Source organism: Stigmatopora argus, chromosome 21, assembly GCF_051989625.1.
Source record: "Stigmatopora argus isolate UIUO_Sarg chromosome 21, RoL_Sarg_1.0, whole genome shotgun sequence".
In the NCBI taxonomy this organism is placed as follows: Eukaryota; Metazoa; Chordata; class Actinopteri; order Syngnathiformes; family Syngnathidae; genus Stigmatopora; species Stigmatopora argus.
Window position 1 is genome coordinate 1,591,886 of NC_135407.1, and position 21,969 is coordinate 1,613,854.

The 21,969-nt window shown below is 53.5% G+C and overlaps 2 protein-coding genes across 3 annotated transcripts; both read right to left on the reverse strand.

Annotated features, from left to right (window-relative positions):
- Positions 1-250: 250 nt before the first annotated feature.
- LOC144067016 (zinc fingers and homeoboxes protein 2-like) lies at positions 251-8,813 on the reverse strand. The gene is made up of 3 exons (XM_077590483.1): positions 8,447-8,813; positions 1,833-4,170; positions 251-1,136 (listed from the first exon to the last, which is right to left on the reverse strand). Exons 2-3 carry the CDS (start codon positions 3,979-3,981, stop codon positions 1,072-1,074), a joined length of 2,214 nt encoding a protein of 737 aa, XP_077446609.1. The 5' UTR covers positions 3,982-4,170; positions 8,447-8,813; the 3' UTR covers positions 251-1,071.
- A 533-nt stretch (positions 8,814-9,346) lies between these two features.
- LOC144067281 (collagen alpha-1(XIV) chain-like) lies at positions 9,347-20,881 on the reverse strand. Of its 2 annotated transcripts, XM_077590897.1 has the most exons (48): positions 20,035-20,881; positions 19,809-19,925; positions 19,606-19,749; positions 19,358-19,438; positions 18,512-18,670; positions 18,312-18,431; positions 18,079-18,243; positions 17,864-18,013; positions 17,584-17,756; positions 17,403-17,529; positions 17,187-17,332; positions 16,987-17,116; positions 16,588-16,727; positions 16,392-16,518; positions 16,170-16,327; positions 15,973-16,105; positions 15,860-15,904; positions 15,600-15,739; positions 15,301-15,430; positions 15,095-15,220; positions 14,872-15,024; positions 14,674-14,784; positions 14,409-14,558; positions 14,268-14,342; positions 14,049-14,188; positions 13,828-13,951; positions 13,617-13,760; positions 13,387-13,551; positions 13,282-13,320; positions 13,059-13,197; positions 12,833-12,972; positions 12,655-12,764; positions 12,424-12,582; positions 12,283-12,360; positions 12,115-12,201; positions 11,987-12,040; positions 11,824-11,919; positions 11,685-11,738; positions 11,536-11,589; positions 11,406-11,459; positions 11,269-11,340; positions 11,129-11,164; positions 10,994-11,060; positions 10,729-10,917; positions 10,592-10,669; positions 10,366-10,521; positions 9,934-10,152; positions 9,347-9,512 (listed from the first exon to the last, which is right to left on the reverse strand). In XM_077590897.1, the coding sequence occupies exons 1-47, from the start codon at positions 20,102-20,104 to the stop codon at positions 9,953-9,955; spliced, it is 5,505 nt and encodes a 1,834-aa protein (XP_077447023.1). In that variant the 5' UTR covers positions 20,105-20,881; the 3' UTR covers positions 9,347-9,512; positions 9,934-9,952. The 2 variants fall into 2 exon arrangements, with proteins under 2 accessions (XP_077447023.1, XP_077447022.1); XM_077590896.1 differs by lacking the exon at positions 9,347-9,512 and having other exon boundaries at positions 9,807-10,152; positions 20,035-20,880.
- Between the last annotated feature and the right edge of the window lie 1,088 nt (positions 20,882-21,969).

Below are 21,969 nucleotides of genomic sequence, written 5' to 3' on the forward strand. Positions count from 1 at the left end.
TCCCGACAGGAAGCGCGATCACAAACGGCGGCCGACCTCGCCAGGAAGGCCACCCACCGCCGCTTCGCGAGCGACATCAAAGACGTTCGACGACAAACGCGTCAACGCAAACCTGTCCGCTGGGGAAAAAAAGTCGCCTCGTGCATTTTCCGCCTTTCATCGCCGTTCAAACGTTTTCTTCTTTGACGGGCTCGCGATTGCCGTTGCCTTCGATTCCATCGCCCGGACGGCCAAAGACACGAGTACAAGATGGCGGTGTGAAAAGCGTTTTAATTGAAGAAAGTCGCATGAAAAAAAAAAAAACAGGTGCCAAAAGCGACAAAGAAGGCGCCTCCAAATGCTAAGAATTAGCGCTAAAGAGTGAGTAGACGTCACGCTGAGCCCCAACATTCAGGGCGTCAAAAAAAATAAAAAGAAAGAAAAGCGGGCGACGACGTACGACCCAATCTGTCCGGATTCGAACATTCCTCAACTCAGAAGCGGACATGACGGAATTTTCCCCGCCGCGGCAGGGCGCTTTGGAGTGTTAGCCAAGCGCTAAAAAGCGTTTCACGTCTTTACTGCAGTCAAAATAAGAAAAAGGGTGCTTTTTTTTTTCCAGCCTAGACTTCCAAGTCTGATTGAAGGTAATGCCCCCCCCCCCCCAAAAAAAGACACCCCTCCTTTCCTCCATTTCTCAGCAGGGGGTGTCGGGCCCGAGTCCAGGCAGCACTCACATAAACAACTCACTGTAGTGGCGCATTCTTTTGTTTTATAAAGCGCCCGCCATAAGGACAAACAAAAGAATCCTCCACACACACGCACTCTCGCCAAAACTTGCACCAACACACATTCTGCAAAACACAGTCCTTCCCTCCCCGCATACCGACACAGTGCGACATACTCTCCCTCGCACGCACGAGTGGGCGTGGCAAAAAGTTCATTGCAGTTAGAGTAGCGAGGCGAGGGGGAGGGGCAAAGTGCGTTTTTAGTTTGGGACAACTCACCCCTTTTAATTGGAATCCAAATCAAAAAGCGCTAGCCGCACACTTAGCGTAGCCGTCGGGAGTCCGTCGATCATCCTCGGGAGACTTATCTCGTGGCCGAGGCGACGAAGCGCGTCACCGTGATGGGAAGGTCGGCGTTATTGTTCACACCTGAAAGGAAAAAGATAATGCAATTAAAACTTTTTCGTTTTGCACCGAAACGGTCGCGGAAAAATCCCGTTTTTACTTTTCCGGTGAGATATCGGCGCCAATTATTGACGGGCGCCGGCTTCTTTTGTTAAAGTGACAATCTTAAAGCTTTGGCAGCATGGAGGCGGGGCTGGGCGGAAAGGGGGGGGGGGGGGGGGTGTCTGCCGCTATTTTGGGCACAAACACCATTTGGAACAATTGATGAAACAAAATTGTTTGAAAACAAGATCTGACTTGTAACCCAGCGTGCAGAAAATATGCCAAAAAATAAAATGATTCATTCATGCAAAAATAAAAAAAATTGACGAGACTGTTGGGACGGGAATTGTGACAATTCAAAGATAAACAAGGCTTCAAAATGAGTAATCGATGATGAACCAGGTGTTGATTGTTAAACAAAGATACTCCTTTTAACTCTTTGTCTGGCGTCAGCGGCGCTAGACAACAGACAGCCGGCCGCGAATAATTAAATTATAAGTGATAAGAGAGATTAAGAGTTTTCATCACCCTTAGCAAACGAGATTTGGGGCAGCCATGTTGGTAGGGGCAACGTTCCCATCAAAGTCAATGCAATGACATGAACATAAAGTCAGAACTAATTGAATTCATTTAATTTGCCCTAAGTTTCCAAAGTGATACTGTTATAATTCAACTTACCTGGAAGGGCGAAGTGGTCCTGCATCTCGCCACACTGCGTCAAGGTAACGCCGTTGGCACGCCCATCCGGCCCCGCCTCCTGGAATTTAGCTCCGCCTTCCTCGCAGGGGTCACACAACGTGTTTTTTTCCAGCAGTCCCGGGCCGCCGCCGCCGCGGTGGAGGAATTCCGCGTCAGGGAGCGAGCGGGCGTCGCAGAACCAGCGCGCCAGGTCCACGCGGGCCAGTCCGGGCCAGACCTCCGACGGTGGCGTCCTTCCGCTTTGAGCCGAAGGGTTCTTGAGGAGCGGAGCGGGCAGGGAATTGAAAAAGGCGCGGGGCGGAGCCCGGTAGCTGCGTTTCGGGACCTCGGCGCCGAAACGCAGCTCGCCAATCCCGTCGAGGGGCAAAATGGGGTCTTTGTCCGCTTGGGTCCGCTTGGTGCCCATGGAGTTGAGGAGGGCCAGTTCCATGTTGTCCCGCAGCGCCCGGCGCTCCGCGAACCAGCCGTCGATTTCCTGCCGGGAGATGCGGGTGGCCAGCGCCAGGTTGTCGGCGTCGCTGCGGGAGAGGAAGCTGTTCCTGGAGAAGTGCTCCTCCAGGATCTTCAGCTGCTCCGCCGTCTTGCCTTTCATCCGCTCCAGCAGCGGGAAGTCGGCCACGGCCGGCGACTCGCCGGCTTCGTCTCGCGCCATCCGCAAACCGGGAAGCTTACCCGGAGCGGGCACCGCGCAAATGACGGGGGGCCTCCTCGCCCGAGCGCCGACGAGCAGAGACGGATCGGAGAAGGTGGCTTCTCTTTGGAGAGGCGGGGGGACCAGGATGGAGGGGGCAAAGGGCGGGGCGAAGATGGGGGGCGGGGCGATGGTGGGCCGAGTCAGAGACTGCGGGAAGACGATGGCCGGCAGGGACGCCGCCGGTTTGCTTTTGGGATTTCCCGCCAAAGAGAGAATCTTCCCCGGCATTAAAGGCACGACGGCGGGCGACTTCTTGGTCTCGGCGGCGAACGGGGGGACCGCCGGGCCCCGGAGGATGGGATCCCCCGGAGCGGAGGCCGCGACGGGGCGCTTGGATTCGGGACCGCCGGGAGCAGCCATGGATCGTTTCGGCGGATGAGCCGAGCCCGCGGCGGCGGCGACGAACTCCGGGCCGGCCGTGGTGAAGGAGGAGTGACGGGCGGCCGGGATGGAACCGTTGAACATCTTCTTCCTGGCCTCCTCGACCTCCTCCGGGGACCAAGTGATCCCCTGCTTGAGCCGCTGGGTGGTGAACCAGACCCTGATCTGCTCCTCCGGGTGCTTGGAGGCGGCCGTCAGCCAGGACAGTTCGGCGTGCGTCGGGTACGGGAACTTGTTGAAGGACGCCATCAGGGTGGGGTTGCCGTCCAGGGACGGGTCGTATTTACCGCCGTTGAGAGGGACGGCTATTTTGGGTTGGTGGCTGAAGTTGGGCGGCCGCTGAAGCACGGGGCTGACGTGGGACGACGGATCTCGGAGGACGGAGGAAGGAGGGATGATGACGGTGCCGTTGATGTTGAGGGCGGCGATGGCGTCTTTGGGCTGGAAAAGAGCGCGGAGGGACTCGACGGGATCCGGCGCTTTTGCCGGGGCGGCCGAGAAAGGCGGCGACGCCCCGGCCGCGTCGGCGCAACGGCTCGGGAGCGAGAGGCTTTGCTCCAGGACGGTCTGCTGGTTCTCCTTCAGCCTCTTGAGTTTGAAGTTGTTCTCGTCGGGATGAAGCTTCTTGTTGTGCTCGGTGAAAAGCTCAAACTTTTTGGTGTCAAAGTCGCAGACGGCGCAGCGGTACAGCGGGTTGAGGATCACGTCGGGGTGCCTGGAGTCCACGTGTTCTTTAAAGTCTTTCAGGTTCTGACACCAGAACGGGCAACGTTTGCACTCGTAGCCTTCGGGCTCTTTCTTCCGACCCGCGTTTTCACTTCCCCACTTTCCCCCCTCGTCTCGTAGCTCTTCCGACATCTTGGGACGGCGATCGTCGTCCCCCTCCGGCTCGTCTACGTTTCGAAGGGAACGGCTTTTCTCGCCGGTTTCCGGCGCATTCGTCGGAGCGTCTTCCGAGAACAATTCCGTGTCCAAGATTTCCAGGTCTTCGGGCTCGCCGGGTCCCCGGATCTGGATTACGCGAGGGGCGGAGGACTTTCTCCGTCCGGGCATGACGACCTTGGAGTTCGGAGCAAGAGGGGCGTCGGCTTGCGGCGTTTGGACTGGACCGCGCTGGCCGGGCTGGAGGGGGTCCAGAGCGCAATTGCGATCGCGGCGGGCTGCCGGCCTGGTCTTGGCTTTGCATCAGCGCCGGCGGCTAAATGTCAGCTGGGTGGAACTTGGTGGGGGGTCATTCCAGACCTGGCGGGCAGACAAAAATAAGAGTTTCCTTAACAAAAGTAGTCGCCAAAAAGCTAAACAAAGACGAAAAATGTCGACGTCCGCCTTTCGCAACAACAGCACGCGCCAACCGCATTTTGGGGAGAGTTACTTTGATAGCGTTTGACGCCACGCCGTCGTCCGACCTTCGCCGGGACGCCGTGATTGACAGCGGCGGCAGGACCGGCAGGGGAGATTGGGAGCTGGCCTGTCAGGCGCCGGGACGCTTTGAAGAAAAAGATAAGAGCCCCCCCTCCCGAAAAAAAGGCACTTTGATCATTTGGAGTTGCGCTCTTAATGAACTTCATTACGATTCATTTGCATGACTTCACACGCCATTTGATGAAGAGCGAGCGTGCGTGACGAAGACTGGAGAATGTTGCGCTGTCCCCGTGTGTCATTTGGGGGGCTGCATTGTGCTAATGCTACTGTGGCGATAGCCACCAAGGCCATGAAAAATTTGCCACTCAGGGTTTTGGAACCTCGTCATATGATTTATGGCGATAATCTTACAATGTGGCAATCCAACAATTATCAATCCACAAGGCAGTAATCATTCTGCAATCCATTAAAATCAGACCAAGCTATTTTTAAAATGGATTTATTTTTTGGAATGTAGCAGGCAATTTGTCTAAAACGTGTTTTCCTCACTAGAATATTTTAATGCAACATATTTTTCCTTAAAAATGCAGCAAAACTATATTAGTGCAGAAAAAACATTTAATTCATCGCATGCCGTCGACGCCGTCATTTTGACAGGGAGGGGCAAATAAACAAACGTCTTTGAGCTGTCTTGAATGAAAACCAGCATAAATGCAAAAATGAAAGAATATATATATATACACACATATATACACATATATGTATATATATACACATGTATGTATATATATATATATATATATATATATATATATATATATATATACACACACACACACACATATATACATATGTATATATATACACATGTATGTGTATATATATATACACACACACACACACACACACACACATATATATACACTATATATATATATATATACACATACATACACACACACATATACACACATACATATACACACACACATATATACACATATGTAACAAAACAAAAAAACTACATGAAAAAAATGAGAATGTTTATCAAATTCTGCTTAAAATGTTCAATCACAACTCGATTTTCCTCATAGCTCGTTCATTCGCCAACTACCAGTCCAATCAAATTGGACGTCTCTCGGCCAATGAGTTAATTAACACACTATTCTCTATCAAAATTTCGCTAGACCCGATTGGTTCCTCTATCAAACACCAACATTTTTTTTGTACGCCTATTGGCATACAAAGTATTGCGATATATCACCAGACTGCTACATTGATAATGAAAACCGAAGCAGCGGGCGAGGCGTAACGTGATTGGACGCCACGGAGCCCGACTACTGGCTTGTTGGCAGGAAGGATAGAGGAAAAAAATAATTTGATGAAAAGAGGATGACTAAATTCATTAAAAGGCACGCGCGCTTGCCCGTGCTCCCGGCAGTGCCGTTTGGGCTGTTTCCATGGCGACGGGCCCGCTCTTACGGTCAGCCCGCAGCAGTGTCGTGACGGGTAAAAAAAATAATTACCCAGCCTGGTGACTTTGGCCATAATTATCATGCTCGCTTTCGGAGCCGTTGACAATGCCGGACGTCCAATCATGAGCTTAAAATCCGATCCTTTTGAACTGCAGCAAAGGAACGAACAAACGTTGAATCATTAAAATGGAGCGGACGTCTATCGCCGTCAATGGCACGCAAGGAGTTAAGTAACGTGCACGGCGAACAAAGCGTCTGCAGAACAAATAGTTTGGCGGCACACTGCGAACTGCTGCTTTTGCTCCCAATGTTACTTTCAAAGAGAAAATCCAACACACAAAACACACTAATGAACAACACAAAGGCATCGCAGAAAAAAAAAACACATGCAAACAATCATACACACGCAAATTCAACACGACACCCCAAAAAAAGTCTCTGCCTCACACAATAAAATACAAAAGAAACAATTTTCACTAGACAATAACACACAGTGAAAATGAAAACAACACTTTTGTAATACTTCACAAGCTATGCGTGTTTTTTTTTCATTACCAGGTTATTTATTTCATCAGTGTTATATGTCTGAGATAACTCAAGACCGAATAAAGGGGTTATTATCAAATGTATGCTTTTCCAAGAAGAAATATGGCATTAGCATATTAGTATTTGTCTGCTAAGGTCTTGGTTGTAGCTATTGTGTGTTTGTGGTAGCGTATGATGCAACTGCAGTTCAACAAATTTTGCATGCGTGTGCTGGTGCGCGGATGTCTCAGACGGCGGCCCCCCGAAAACTCACCATCTCCAGTCATGACACACTGCTGGGATACATTTCAAAAAGTCGATGCCAGTGGGCAGGGCTAGAAACTGCACACGTCTCGACGGCAACACAAAAGAACGCACTCTGAGAGAGCAGACTTTTGCCTAAGGCAGGGGTAGGGAACCTATGGCTCGGGAGCCACATGTGGCTCTTTTGATGGGTGCATCTGGCTCTTTGCTAACCTGTGAGCTAAAATATGGAAATTGCTGGTGACGGAACTGAGATATTACATTTAGAACTGCTTTAATCTTCTTTTTTTTTTTGCTTTAATCTTCATTTTTTTTGCAGTAGACTTCTGGAATGCATCCTCTCATTGATTAGCAACAGCATAAGAATCTTTTTTTTAAAATTCTTTTTTTTTTCACTTTAAAAGTGGTGAAATTACAAAAAAAGGCACTCGTTTACATGTATGTATTTTGACTTTTAAATTCGTAGTATGGCTCACAAGGAATAACATTGGAAAATATGAATTGTTTGTGGCTCTCTTTGTCAAAAAGGTTCCCGACCCCTGGCCTAAGGAGACTAATTCAAAGCAACGTAGCAATTTAGCGTGGGATAGCTAGCGTAAAGTTTTCCAGTCAGAAGCCGCGAGGGTGCCATGTGAGGAGGTCGCATTGTTGCTTATTTTTAGTTCTTTCTTTGCCTTTCCTCCAGGCGCTTCTGGCCAAACCCGTTTATCCGGAAAAGGCGCCGGCCGGACGGGCGGCCGACCGGGCTGCCCGGCGCTCTGATGTTGGCCGGTCTCGTGATATGACTCCCGGCTTCGGCAAAACCAAACAAATTTATCTTATGAGGTTTCCAAAGAAAAGCGTTTGGGGCGTGTCAGTCGTTCTACGGCGGCGGGAGCGCCGTAGCGCCATCTCGTTTTAAGACAATCGGTGCCACGTTGCTGTGAATTTAATGGACTTTCTCACTAGTAGACTTCCGATCTATTTGAAGCGGGAGCGTGGCAGCGAATGAACATTTGTTTATTCACTAAAATCCTCGCGACGTCTAGTGCCGTCAATGGCAAGCAAGTCCAGCGCACCGGTCAACCAAGTCAGAGGTCGTACATGCCTTCACTTAGTAAAAATGAAAAAGCCACTTTTTCAAAATTTGACAGGAGTATCTAGCCAGATCCACGTACATCAATCTCACAACGGTAGGAGGGTGCTGGAGCCTATCCGAGCAGGAAAAGGGGGGGGGGGGGGGGGGGTAACACTCATACCTGCTCGTCACCAACCAGTGTCAACGCACGCGATATAAGACAGAAAAACACGCAAACACCAATATATAGCCAAAGCGAAAAGAGAAGGGAAAAAAAACAAGAAAAATAGCACGGACGCACACACGCACGCGCGCGGGAGCGCGCGCGAGTATGAGTTTACCTCGAATGACCCCGCTGGGCTGTCTGTCTGCTGTTAGCTTAGCATCGTCACGCGCTGGAGAACCGCTAGAGAACCGGAACCACGGTCCGGCTGGGGCTAAACAAGTTAGCCTCCATGGGAGCTAGGCGGCTAACGCTCTTAATGCACTTTCACCGGCCGAGCGACGGAGGGGGTGGGGGAGTTCCTGACCAAAGTTGCCCCCTTTTTTTGGTGGTCGGGCGTTGGGGGGTCAATCTCCCTTTATAACGGCCTGACAACAATCAACTGTCAAACTCGGACGGCTGCGTTCCGACGTCCGCCGAACCGGCGACGTTGGACGGCGGCAGCGGACAGCCGGCAGCGCCGAGCCCACCCCGAGAAGGAAGGAGGCAGGCGGGCGAGCGAGCGAGCGGGCGGGCGGGCTGTCGTCTGCTCGCCCCCTCGTTCGCTTGCACCTCAAAGTTGACTTTTAGAGCGAGTTGGACCCGAGCGGAAGAGCGACAAGTTGGTCTTACCTGCCGGTGGCCGGAAGCTCGGGCTGTCGTGTCGCAGCAAAGATTGAAAACAGCGAGAATCCGCGCGCACACGCAAGCGCGCACATTAACCAAAAAAAAAAGGTCTTCTAGCTGCACGCCACGCCACGTGACCTCCTACGTCATCCCTGATTTGCAAAGTTGACGGAACCGCCCCCTCGCGGTACCCAAGGCCGCGTCCGCGTGGCGCGGATGTCGACTTGACGTCTCGCTACTTACACGTCACGACCCCGGCGCACTGTTGCGTCAACCAACGAGCGTCCGCGGGGGTTGATGACGTGCGCCAGGGCGACACCTGCCCGTCGCCGGTGGGACTATACGTCCCGCGAGCCCGTCACCTCTGACACTTGGACGTGATCCGTGGCGCACAACAATGACGTGACGTCGGCACTTCTAAATGAAAGCCGGCTCGGCACACGAGCTCCAGTGGGCGTGGTCCCCGGAGGACAGGGTCAGGTGAGGTTGCCAGCCAGCCGGCGGCGTCCAATAGGAGAAGAGCTTGGCCCACGCTGCTTAGCAACCCGAAGCGCAGCTGCATGAAAGGGGCCAATGAGAGGAAGGCGTGGGTAGAAAACAAAAAGATGGTCAAGCAATAAACACAGAGGTGAAGAGAAGAAAACACGTTTTCAAAACGTGGAGTGGATGTGAAATAAATTTTTAAAAAAATGCTTAATTAAGGAATGACAAGTAGATGAAAATATGACTATATATTACTCAATGAACATATAAAGTTGGTCGAGAAATAAAGATGTGAAAATATACTGAGCTAAAGAAGAATATATGAAATGTGCCAGCATGAGTAGATGAAGCAAGGTCGCTTGATTTAAAGCATCACTTTTTGACTCCCGGCATATGACACATCACACTTTGATTATACTCAATGTATTTTATTATGTTGACAAAGTGGACAGGAAGTTGTCCAAATAAATAACTTTTACTGCCACAACTTGGTTGAAGGACTTGACGGATTTTGAGCGGCCAACATTTATGGACGGCGACCATTCGGAAGTCGAGGCGAGGGCTCATCTGTGGCCAACTCCGGAAAGTTCTGTATAACAAGAAGCATGTAATGTATGAAAAAAAATTGAGCACCAAACTCAATTAATTACTGTACATCTAAAATAAATGATTATAACAATATATTCAAGAGAAAAAACAATGTTATCTTGCCTCATTTAAATCATGCAAAAGCTGTCTATCACATCTTAATATCTGAAGATTTAAATATGTAAACTAAAGTGCAATCCCAATTGTAAATGAATGGCTTTTGGTTTATTAAATGTAAATTTATCAATTTATTGGGATTAAACAACAAAATTCTTCAGCATTCGTTTCAAAGATATCTGGCGCCATCTAGCGTTGTGAATGGGTATAACGCTGAGACCCCGATTTTAAGGCGACCAATTTCAATGCAAAAAACACCGTCTTATATTCGGGCTAGTACGGTATTAGCTCGACTCCCAACGAACCTCTTCTCGCTCGGCTCCGTCACTTTCTGACGCCGCCTCTCCTGAATCTCAATGACCCCGCCTCCTCATTGGGCAAGCTCGGCTCCAATTCCGAACGCTCGGCGTCCAGCTCCGGGTCTTGGACGGGCCGAGGCGGCGGATAGTCGGGTTGGTAGTACCGGTAGGGGTCCTCTTCCTCCGCTTCCCCGTAGTTGGGGAAGATATTGGACGGCAGTTGGACTGCGGGAATAGCGATACCACCGGTCAACTGGGTCAGCACCGTGTCGCCTCATGGTGACGCTGGGGCGTTAGTAAAAAGCCTCGGAAAAGGTTTTGAGCGGGTTAGTGGAGTAGAAGATGTCAAGTGTCAGGCTGAGGAGCCCTCGGGAAGAAAGACTCTGGACCCAAAGCGTGGAAAAACCATTCCGGGCCCGTCTTCACGTCGCATTGTACCTCCAACATTGTACCCCACGCAAGAGTTCTGATCGCAGTAACCAGGAGGCCCGGCGGAGCCCACCGGCCCAGGCACGCCGGGGCGTCCTGGCGCACCCGGATTTCCATGTCTTCCCGAAGGACCCGAGCTGCCGGGTCTCCCTTGGCCCGGTGGACCTAAGGTGAGACGGGTTTGAGTATGGAGGAGACATCTTAGCGTGAAGGACAAACGTCGAGAAGAGATTACCTGGAGGACCTGGAGGACCTCTAGGGCCTTGAACTCCCGCTCCAGAAGAACCCTTTTCACCTCTCTCGCCCGCGGGACCTGCATACACGGACGTCAATATCCCCATCGGGAGTGGTCTGTCAACCCGCCGGGCTCACCTCGTTCGCCGGGTTGCCCGTTTTGGCCATTTTGTCCGGGGAAACCGGGCCTTCCGGAGGGACCTTGCTCTCCTTGGGGTCCGGGGGATCCATTCCGACCGGGCTCTCCCGGAGGTCCCGGGACGGTGCGGATGGTCACCGATGAACTGGGTGCATGGTTCAGGATGGCGTTGAACTGAGCCATGTGACCTGCGAGGCGCAGGATGTTTTTTTTTTTTTAAATAGGAGTGGTTCGCCCATGTCAGTTAGCCTGGAAACTACTTACTCTGGATCAGCTGCTCACACACCTGCCTGGCGATATTTTGTACTGTGCCTGTGGACTGCAAATCCCCCTGCCGATGCGAGAAGAGAGTCAAGGCCGGACAAAGACCCACCGTGGGTTCCAGAGCAGATGACCTACCCGTTCACCTTTTTCGCCCTTGCTCCCTGGTGGACCCTGCGTTGAGAAGGTAAGAATGATAGAATCAGTCAGGACATTCATCTTGATCAAGATGGTTTTCAACTTCCTGATTTGGCCAGATTCGCAATACTCAGACTCACCGGTGGTCCCAGTTCCCCTTGATTTCCTGGTGGTCCCGTGCTTCCAGGTGAACCCGGGGCCCCCGGAGTTCCCTTCGTATGAGAGGAAAATCCTGTCGTCAGCAAGAATGAAACACACCATATTTCAAAGCACTTACAATAGTTCCACTGGGACCCGATCGGCCGGGGGGGCCATCTTTGCCCTGCAGACCCTGCGGATTAAAACAAATTAAAAAAAACTATTTGTCTGTTTGCACTCCGAGCTGGACATTGAATAATCTTACTCACTCGGGGGCCGGGAAGCCCTTCTCTACCGGGAACTCCCACTCGGCCCGCCACGCCCTGAAACAGAGGTCACGCCAGGTCACTGGCTGGCCACTTTTGGGAAATAACATAGCATAATAGCATAATAATTTGAGCACAACAGCGGTTTTTACCTGCAGACCTTGTTGACCCGACTCTCCTTTCTGTCCTTGCTCCCCCGGTTGACCCTGGATATGAAGATGCCCACCCCGTGTACTAACACACACACATGCGAAGACTCCCACGTGGCGCGACGCATGCTAACAGACTTACCGGGGTCCCCCTGATAGATCGACCACTGGGCCCCAGAGGACCCGGAGCTCCCTGGGGTCCCGGTACTCCAGGCTCACCTACAGCTCCAGCCGGCCCCTGTGTGAAGTGTTGAAATGAAGTTGCGACGAAGGGGTCCGAAAACGGAAGTAGGATCAGAACTCACCACTTGGCCCGGAATGCCACGTTCACCTCGAGCTCCTCGAATCCCAGGACCCCCCTTAAGCGGAAGATGCGCTAACTTTAGCTTGTCCGAGACGGCAACGTGTGCGAGTTTGCATGCAGGTGGCTCACCGGTGGTCCGGCAGGGCCCACGGGGCCTTTGCTGTCCTGGATGCAGGTGCAGGCCTTGGGCAGGGAGGGACACTTGGCCTCGTCGCGCTGGACCGTCACGTCATGGAGACATGGTGGGGTTGGTTAGCTTTTAGCGCGCCTTCCCGGATATGCTTGCGGAGGACTCACCAAACCAGGAAGCTCACAGCAGTTATCCCTGGAGGCCCACGAGGTACTGCACATGATGTCAAACATCTGGAGCTCAAACTGCAACACAGACAACGTCACCCCCCAAAGATCCAAAACTAGCTCTCTAACCTTTGTCCCTACCAGTGCCGAATTGCCCTTGTTCTCTCTGGAGCGAACCATCCTTCCTAGAACTTCCGTTCCGGCCGTGGTGATGTTCCCCGCCGCCTCGATGGCCTTGGTAGACACGGCTTGACAGTCGACTAGCACGCTAGCGCTCGTCTTGCTAATCACCACGTGAAGCTGCGAGGGGACAGTTTTTCACCAATTTGTCCGCTAAATAAGGAACCGAAGCACGAACGTGAGCAATCTGACCTTGTGAAAGCTTCCATGGAAGAGTTTTTTGATGTGCGGACCCTCGAAGGTAACGGTCTGAAAACGTCCTCTGTAGTCCGTATTGAAGAAGGTCAACGTGTTCCCTCCATCTGTGCCAACCGGTGAAGTACAACTCAGTGTTCTACAAGCATCGTGCTTCAAACATATCCAGACTCACTGAGGATGACCCCAACCAAGGGCTCCTGGTTCTGGTCCAAGACCTCCCAGAGTGCAAAGGGTTCCTGGGGGCTGCCGGGTAGTAGTCGGAACAGCAGCGTGATGGTATAGTCTGAAGGGAGCCCTTCGGGGTGCAGGAACCTGAATGACATTTTAGCATTCTCAAAAATCCCGACTTGTTTCGAAGACCGGCGGTTCATTCCGCCCCTCCCGAGTTGAACCAGGACCTGGTTGGCTGAGTCAAAAGAGCATCGCCATGCAGGCGAAAGCACGGGAATGCGTTAAAGGTTCCGGGTACCATGGAAACGCCTGGCAGACTGCTGTAGCGTTCCTCCAGGAGCCCAAAAAGCTCCATCATGCGGAAGCCTGGCGAACACCGGAGGAATTTCAAGCAGCTACTTGGCCGACGTCAAAGGAGACGGAGATTTTGGACCCGACAACGAGTCTTACCAGGTGTAGTTTCACCATCCGTGGCCACCAAGGGACACGCTGTGGACGAGCATAGCTTTTATTGAGGTGAAAGGTCACCGGGATTTCGGGTTGGCGGTCACTCACTGGCCGTGGCAGCCTCGCAAACAAAGGTCACCAGCTTCTCTTCAATCTTCTTGAAGGCGTCCAGGTCGTCCAAGAAGAAGACGTGCCTGTCGCTGGGTTTGCTAGCGATGCTCACCAACTCGCCGTAGTCGGCGTCGGCGAAGCCGATGGCAAAGACGATGAAGCCTGACGGAACATCTCGCGGGTTACGTCTCGCCGGCGATGAAACAAAATGGCGCCAGTGAGCTGACCTTCCATCTGCATCTCCTTGGAGACCTTATTGACGTCGTCCTGCGATCGCCCGTCGGTGAGGACCACCAGGACTTTGGGGATTCCTTTCCTGACTCCACCCTGTGCCGTGAAGATGTTGTCTTTCATGTGCTGGATTGCACGTCCTAAGCAGAGAGACGGCGCGTCATTACAGGTCCAACTTCCAAGACGGGATCGGTCACGCGGTCTTGCCTGTTTTTGTGTTTCCTCCCTTGTAGGAGATTTTATTGATGGCGTCCAGGAGACGCTCCTTGTCGTCGTAGGCGTTCAACCCAAACTCGGTGCGCGTGTCGTCACTGAACTGAGCGATGGCGACCTGTTTCGAAGGGAAAAGGTTTCTGGGTCTACATACACATTTGACAAAGTGCTGTACTATATTGAATAAGAATTTGGCTGAGAGTTTTCATTCCTACCTGAGTGCCATCCGGTCCAATCTGGTCCAACGCTCCAGTCGTACTGAACAAGAAACCGATGATTTTCAGAAAGTTGTCATCACCGATACTCCAGGAACCGTCCACCAAGAACGCTAGGTCAGCCTTGGCGGCCTTACACACTGTTTGTGTCAAAGTTCAAAACAAAGTTAGTCATCTAATCCTACTTTTGAAATGCTTCCTTTATCTTATCGCGCTTACCTTCTTTGGCAGGGGGAATTGTGGGTAGTGGGGTGGTGGTCGGCGGCGTGGTTGGCGCGGCGGTGGGGATGGTTTCTGAACAAACAAAGCCTCGACATGTCACCGTCCGAAGTGACCGGCGATTGGTCGCTGGCTACTCACCAGTTCTGCCGGACGCGGAGACGGCCGGGCCTTCGCTTCCGTCCTGCAGTTGCGCAAAAACGCTGATCTCGTACGACGTTCCAGGCCTCAAGTTGTCGAAACAATGTTGAGCCGATCCTGCGCTTAGCTTAGCTTCGTCTTTGTAATTGCCTGCGATTCAAACCGCTAACGTAGTGACTAGCGCACGGATAAAATTGCCTTCGCTACGGCTATTTTCTTTGTTCAATGCTAATTAAATCATTTGAATCCAATCCAATAGACTCACTGCTAGCGATGACGGCTCTGTAGGCGCTAACGTGTCTCTGCGGCTGCCACCGAGCGCAAACGCTGCTCGCCGTCTGCTGGTAAACGCTCAGGTCGGTCACGGCCAGCCGCACTGCGAGGTCACCGCTACACGTCAATCATCTTTGATATTTTCGAAGTATTCCGAAAGGCGCGAATGACAGAAATTCGAGCGACTCACGCGTCCTGGCCCGGCCCGACAGCGCCTCGCTGGATGACCCTCCTCCGTACGACGCCGTGACCTTCACGCCGTATTCCGTGCCGCTCAGAAGGTTGACGATCATCATGGTGTTCACGCCCTCGCCCACGAACGTCTCTAAGGCCGAACCTGGGGCTGCGAAGGCGAGTTGGACGGGGAGTTTCAGAGCGGTCGCGCGAACCGAGCCGAGCGGCGACCCACTGACCCGACAGCGGCCGGTAGACTACGCGGAAACCCGATGCGGGAGAACCGCCGGGAAGGTCCCAGCTGATCCGGAAGCGGTTGTACCATTCCTCGGAAAAACGTAGATTCCTGGGAGGCAACAGTGGGACTGAAGCAAAAAGACAAGGAGATCTGGATTAGGGGCGAGCGCCGCTAGGTTGCCTAGCATGACCGCGCTAACAAACGTACGCGTCCGTCCAGTTGCCGTGACCGTCGGTCCGTCTCCGTCGGGATAAACGGTCGTGACGGATATTTGGTAGTTGCTGTCGGCCGAGAGAGGCCGTAAAACCAGACTGGTCTGCGTGGACGGGAGCGTCCTCTGATAAGACACAGCCGAAGACAAGACAGGGTCATTTTGGCTTTGCTAGCCATAACACTTTTTAGATGAGATTAGATTAGATTAGATAACTTTAGTCATCCCGTATTTGGGAAATGTCACTGTCACATTTGTTTACGATTTAGTTGGCATCTCGTCTGAATGGTCTTACCGTCTCGTAGTTGCCGTCGGCGCCGTTGTAGGTCAGGCGGTAATGGAGGAGATTGCGAGTGTCCCCCAGTTGCCACGACAACCGCAGGCTAGAGGTGGTCTCGCCGTCGACGGTCAGGCCACGCACGCCGTAACGAGGAGCTGCGACACAGCAACAAAAACGACAGTGGCGGCCGACTTGGACTTGAGAGATATCCATCCCGTTGCCAGTCTGGAATGGAGGCCAAAGGGGGCGGGACTAAAGGAGAACAGGCTGCTCACTTGGAATGGTGGAAGTTGGCGTTGCAACGGTAGTAGTTCTCTCCGCTGCAAAAAAACTGGTCAACGCTTACATGTCGACGTGAAAAGTTGTCATAAAGTTATTTTGTGTTTACCAGTGGTTTCCAGCAGCACCACCTGCTCACTTTCCACCTCGTTCCCATAAGTGGCGCTCAGTAAGACCTCGTAGTCGGTGGAGGGGCGGAGTCCGGTCAACAAATAAGTGTTTTTGTTTGCGTCGACCAGCACCTGAGGACATTGGCGCGATGATGTCACAGGTTTTAAATCCTCCCAAGACCGTCTGCACACCGACCTCGCCGCTGTCGTCGCTGCTGCCATCGGGGTTGGGATCCAAGGGCGCCCACGCCAGGCGATAGAGCGCCACGTCAGCCCTGGGGGACCGCCACGACAATTGGAAACTGCCGGCGGAAATGTCGTGGCTCCTCAGGTCCCGAGGTTCTGGAACACCCCCTGTGCGGACATGCCCAACCTCCCCTAAGTAGCGTGAACACGTGACGTTAGCGTGGATGCTAACCCGTGGTGAAGCTCCGGGTAGCCGGCTCCGCCTGTCCCTCGTCGTACGTTGCGACCACGCCCACTGTGTACTTCGTCTGGGGGCTCAGGTTGCTTAGCAACCAGTTGGTCGCTTGGCCGGCCTCCGCCTGCGAGCGCAGACGTTGAATTCGAGGGTCGCGACCCCTGCCACTTTGGTGGGTGTTTTTGTTTTTTACCTGGTTACTTTCGACGCCGTCACTCCTAGTGTAGACCACGCTGTATCCGATCACCTTCAACGAGGGGGAGTCCCAGGTGAGTCGGGCGGAGTCGCGGCCCACGTCGGTCAGTCGTAGATCGGTCACCGGGAGAAGCGCCACTGAAGGAGCGCAACAGTCCAATCAGAGCAAAGCCTTCAAGTGAGGAAAACTTGAAGAAAGTGTCTGGAATGTGGGATTTTTTCCCCCCTGGAACTTGAATGTTTAATCAACCAAATGGCGGTGCATGTCGTAAAATTTAATTAAAAGCCACGCAGGGGAAGCGGCAAATTGCTCCAGGATGGGAAACGGAAGCCAAGACGGCGAGACGTCGGCGACGTGTCGAGACACGCGAGCGCCGTGATCGCTTCCACAACTCACGCGTGCTAAGCTGGCCGGTGACGGGATCGCTGGCCTCCTCGCCGTACATGGCGTACACCGTCACGGTGTACTCCGTGGACGGCGTCAGACCCTCCAGCTCCGCCTCTTGCACGTCCGCCGCCACCTTAACCTGCACATCGCCATTTTCACATCACCCGGCCACCGTGTCGTCACCCCGACCGACCGCCGCCGCCGCCGACCTCCTTGTCGTCGTCCGGCTCCCCCTGGGTGAGCGGCGCGTAGAGGATCATGTAACCCGAGGCGCCGGGAGCGGCGCTCCAACGGACCCTCATCGTGTTGTGGGTGGCCTCGGAAAGGTCCAGGCTGTCCACGGTGGGCAGGACCACTGCGAGGAGGACAACCAAGCACAAGGTCAGGGTCCCCGATGTGGAATCCCGGCCCGCCGGCTTACGTACGCGTGGTGGCGCTCCCTCGCAGCGCCTCGCTGGCGGCGTTGCGGTAGACGGCGAACACGGCCACCTGGTACTCGCTCAAAGAGTTCAGGTGGTCCAGCAGGACGCTGCGCTCCCACCCCGGAACCACCTACGAACACCATGCGTCACATTCGCGATGTTGCGAAGCCCGGCCGGACGTCACCTTCTCTTCCGGTCTCTCGCCGCTCGCAGGGTAGTAGACCACGCGGTAACGCTCCACCTCGCCGCCGGACGGCGTCCAGGTCACCAGGAAACTACGAGCCGTCACATCGGATATTACCAGGTCGCGGGGAGGGGCCAGGCTTTCGGCCGGGGGGCCGGGCTTTCCTCCTTCCTCTGGAAAACAAAGCAATGCGCTGAATGTCATCTCCTCCGCCATATTGGATGTGGCGCTAACAAAGCGCCACATCCAATCGATGAAGTATTTTCCTAACGATTCCCACCCGCCAGCCGCTCCACCGTGCCGCAGACGCTCCTGGTCAGGACGTCCACGATGTCGCTCATCACGTCAAAATCGACCACGTTGTACACGTGCGTCTCCTCGGGCGCAGAAGCGATGGCCTTCAGCTCGCCCTCATCCGCGTTCTTCACACCTGAAGGCGAAAAGCAAAGAAGGATGGAAGAACGCCACTGACCAAAACGCAGCGCGAGCTCGTACCGACGGCAAAGACTTGGATCCCGGCGTCCCTCATGGTCTGCGCGGGCGGCACCACGTCATCCTGTGACTTCCCGTCCGTGACGAGGATGGCCACCTTGGGAACGTCGACTCTGGAGCCCGATTCCGCCCTGAAGCTATTCTCCAAGGCGAAGGTCAACGCCAGACCTGCGAGGCGGCGAGCGAGACTTTTCAAGGGACATCCGTCCCGCGCCGAACGTCCGCTTCGCGCGTACCCGTCAACGTGTTTCCGCCTTTGTAGGGCAGGTTCCTGACGGCGTCCATGAGGGCCGCTTTGGTCCCGTGACTGTTGAGGTGCCACTCCACCCGCGGCTCGCCGCTGAACTGCACCAAACCTGGACGGCGGCGACGGCAATCAATCACCCAAAGGTGCGTGACGTCGGTGTCGGTCGCGGCCGGACGGCGGCGTGCTCACCGACGCGGGTCTGGTCGGCGTCCAGCGCGAAGGCTCGCACCAGGTTCTCCAGGAAGCTCCTGACCAGACGGAAGTTGGTGCGGCCGATGCTCCACGAGCCGTCCACCAGGATGACAACGTCGGCGGCGGCCGACGTACCGCACGTGAAGCTTCCCTCGCCTGAGACGAGACGGCGAATTCGTGAAAACAAAGTACGTCGCGCCCCCATTTTGTTTCCCCTCGTCCCCGGCGGCGGTCGGACGAGCCCGAGCCTGTCCCGCGTGGAGACGGGCAACGAACGCCAACTACCCATTGACGCCTCGCGTTCACTTGACTAGCTAGCTAACTATCCTTGAGTGACATCTCAGTTCACCCGGGTGAGTTAGTGGAACCCTTCGGGTGTGACCTTTTTGTTCACGGGGCGCCGGGTCAAAGTTGAGACGCTGGCGCTCGACGTCTGACACGACGCGACTGGTTTCATGGCAAGAAATGAGCTCTGCGCAATATTCTCGTGAGGACGTTACAAAGTCCGATGCTCCTCGACCGCCTTAGCTTAGCATCGCTAATAGTCGGCGGTACGAGGAGACGCTGAAAATGAATCTTTTGAGGTCAGTGGAAATGAGGAGGAATGAGGAGACGTGAGGGGAAATCTTCCATGAGGTCTTGACGGAAAGACCTCGGGCGTGAGGAGTCGTTACAAAGTAGTCGACAACAGGAGGTAAAAGTAGAAGTTAGACGAAATTGGAGGTGCGTGGCAGTAGCCGCAGGGGCGGCGGCGGGCGTGCCGGGACAGGCCGCCGCCGTCGACGCCGCCGCACCTGCTCGTTCAGCTATTTGGCGAGTGCGGACCAGACGACGGCGGGATACCTTCAGTGATGGCGTTGACGTGTGTCCCGCCGCCATCTTGTGAACTTGCGGACTCGAGGCTTTCCTGTCCAGACCGCTGAGCTAAAGACAAAGCAAATGGAAAGAAAAAAAAGTCAATGCCATTGACGATGGGAAATGTCCAAATGTGGGGGTCCTAAAAAGACACTTAAAGCTCTTTAGAGGTCCACTCCCTTTTAAACCTCCCACGATTGGACGTCTGTGACCGTCAATATTTACTAAACTTCTACCTTGGTGCTTGGCCAACTGCGGTTTGCTCCTGAGCGCCCCCCTCACTGCGAAGACCTTGAAGGCGTAATCTCTGCTGGGGTCAAAGTTGCCTATCAAAAGCTCGGCGTCCTCTTTGGCCACGTCCACCTCGGTCTCCTCACCATCTGGACACGCACACGCATGAGCTTCACGTCCACGCCGTCCCCATTTGAGCGTGTCTTACCGCCCTCCTTGCTGTAGACCACCAGGTATCCATCAATGGGACCTTTGGGCTCCTTCCAGGACGCCAAAACTTCAGTGGAACTCAGGACTTTGATCCGAAACCTTCTCGGAGAAGAAACTGAAGGTGGCAACAAACAGGTTATGGGTCAAGAAGACAAAGACATGATTGCCCCACCAAGACCCCCCCCCCCCCCCCCCCCCCCCCACACACACACACACGCACGTACCTTGTCCTCGTGCATGTTGCAAGAAAAGCAAGCCCAAGGTGGCGATGACCAACCATCGCCGTGACGTCATCGTGCACCGGCAAGGAAAAAGTTTGGGGAAATCGGCAGCGCGCGGCCGAAGCAGGTGGATGGCACGTGCACGCGCGCGTCGGTGCCAAGCTCCCGGTTTGGTTCGTCTGCCGAAGACCCGTCCGACCCGCTTCGAGCTTTATGAGCTTCTGTAAGCCAAATCGACGACGGGGCGCACCCACAGAGCCGTACACGCGCGCCCACCACGCCGGAAACGCCTTCAAAATAATCCCGTGTGCGTGGCGTCATCATTCGACGGGATTTTGAAATTGGGGGTCATTTCGTAGGTTTGGTACATCTGACGTCATCACACCTTGTCATTTTCTTGGGCCAGTGTGACGTGTTTTACTTTGGGGGAACCACTTCCGTTGTGAGCGTCTATTTTTGCTCAGCCAAACTTTTTTTTCTCGACATATTTTCCCCCCTCTCTGTCCCCACCACACCTCGCTCGCGGCGACTCATTCCAGGTGGAGGCTCCGCCCACAACTGGCAGGGCTCCCGGCCCCTCCCATTTCAAATGGATTGGACGTTCCTTGCTGTCTCATTGAAATAGAAACTGGGCTTTTAAAAACAAATATTGATAGCACTCATTTGGTGATTAGAAAAGTTCAATTTAATGAACTCTGCCAGAGCCAATGACGATGGTGGACGTCCAATAATGTGTCTCTTCAAAACGAAATCAAAATTATTTAACAAAGAAAAAATGTGGGAGTTAGAGGGCTGACAGACAGCAAATGAAGTTTCGTTTATTTGCTGCCAACCTTCCCACTCCAAATAGTTTGGACGTCTTTCGCCGTCAATTGCTCCCCATGAGTTCCTTAATTATTATAATACATATATTAGCGCAAAGGACATCATCAAAATATTGTATCCATCCCAGAAGCGTGGAACATAAATGTAAAGAGGCAAACAAATAGTCTGTCGCCGTCCAGTGGTTGACATGGGTATTACATTTGAATTAAATATTGCTGAAACTGCTCCCTTCTGGCAAAAATAATAAAGGCAGTATTAGTAACTTTAATTCACCATTCTGGAACTGAAACTCTACAATTGGAACCTTCCAAATTTAGGCACAAATTGTGCACACAGAAAGACAAATAAGAAATCTATCGATTATATTCTAAATTTAAATTCCATATTTCTTTACAAAAGCCTGAATATTCCCATTTTAGTTTAGTAATGTGAAGATTGCAACATCGTGTGTGCACCCATACTTGTGTGTGTGTGTGTGTGTGTGTGTAAGGGGTGTCCAAGCAGAGTGGGGCAAATATTAACTATCCAAAGTGCATGGAAAGAACGTCAAACACACAACGGCAACAACGCAACACAACTATGAAACACACACACACGCACACACACACACACACAAGTTGACTTTTGTGCCAGTCAGCAGAGAACTGCTACTTGGGAGTCAGGCGAAGAGAAAAGACAGGCAGGCAGGCAGGCAGGCAGGCAGGCAGGCAGCACCCGGGGGCGGAAAGGGGCGCTTAAGGGCGGCGCAAGGGAGGGGGCAAGCGCGGTGGCGGAGGGGGCGGAAGGGGCGGAGGGGGCGGAGGGGGCGGCCTATTCCCCAGCCAGGTGCGCCTGAGTTTCCGTCTTGTTTCCTGCCGGGATCACGGCGCTAAGCTCGGCCTCGGGTGACGGCCGCGGCGGCGGCCAATCACGGCGCCCGACGGCTTAAGAAGATAATCCGGGCCCCGGGCGGGTGTCGCCAGCGCGCTTTGTGGAAACCCGCGTTTTCTCTGTGTAACAAGAGGAGAATGCTGAAGAAGTTCCGGAAGGATCTGTGTGATGTCTTGTCAGCTTAATAATGTGCTTAGAACACGCACACACACTTATACACGCACACACACACACACGCTTTGT

Excerpts from the sequence above, each read along its gene's own strand:
- LOC144067281 (XM_077590897.1), bottom strand. The coding sequence starts at position 20,104 with ATGACGTCACGGCGATGGTTGGTCATCGCCACCTTGGGCTTGCTTTTC. Across the intron at positions 15,740-15,859 it reads GCCAACTTCCACCATTCCAA|CTCCTCGTTACGGCGTGCGT; the intron begins GTGAGCAGCCTG and ends GCTGTGTCGCAG. Across the intron at positions 10,522-10,591 it reads AGGTCCTCCAGGTCCTCCAG|GTCCACCGGGCCAAGGGAGA; the intron begins GTAATCTCTTCT and ends GTCTCACCTTAG.
- LOC144067016 (XM_077590483.1), bottom strand. The coding sequence starts at position 3,981 with ATGCCCGGACGGAGAAAGTCCTCCGCCCCTCGCGTAATCCAGATCCGG. Across the intron at positions 1,137-1,832 it reads GGACCACTTCGCCCTTCCAG|GTGTGAACAATAACGCCGAC; the intron begins GTAAGTTGAATT and ends TTTTCCTTTCAG.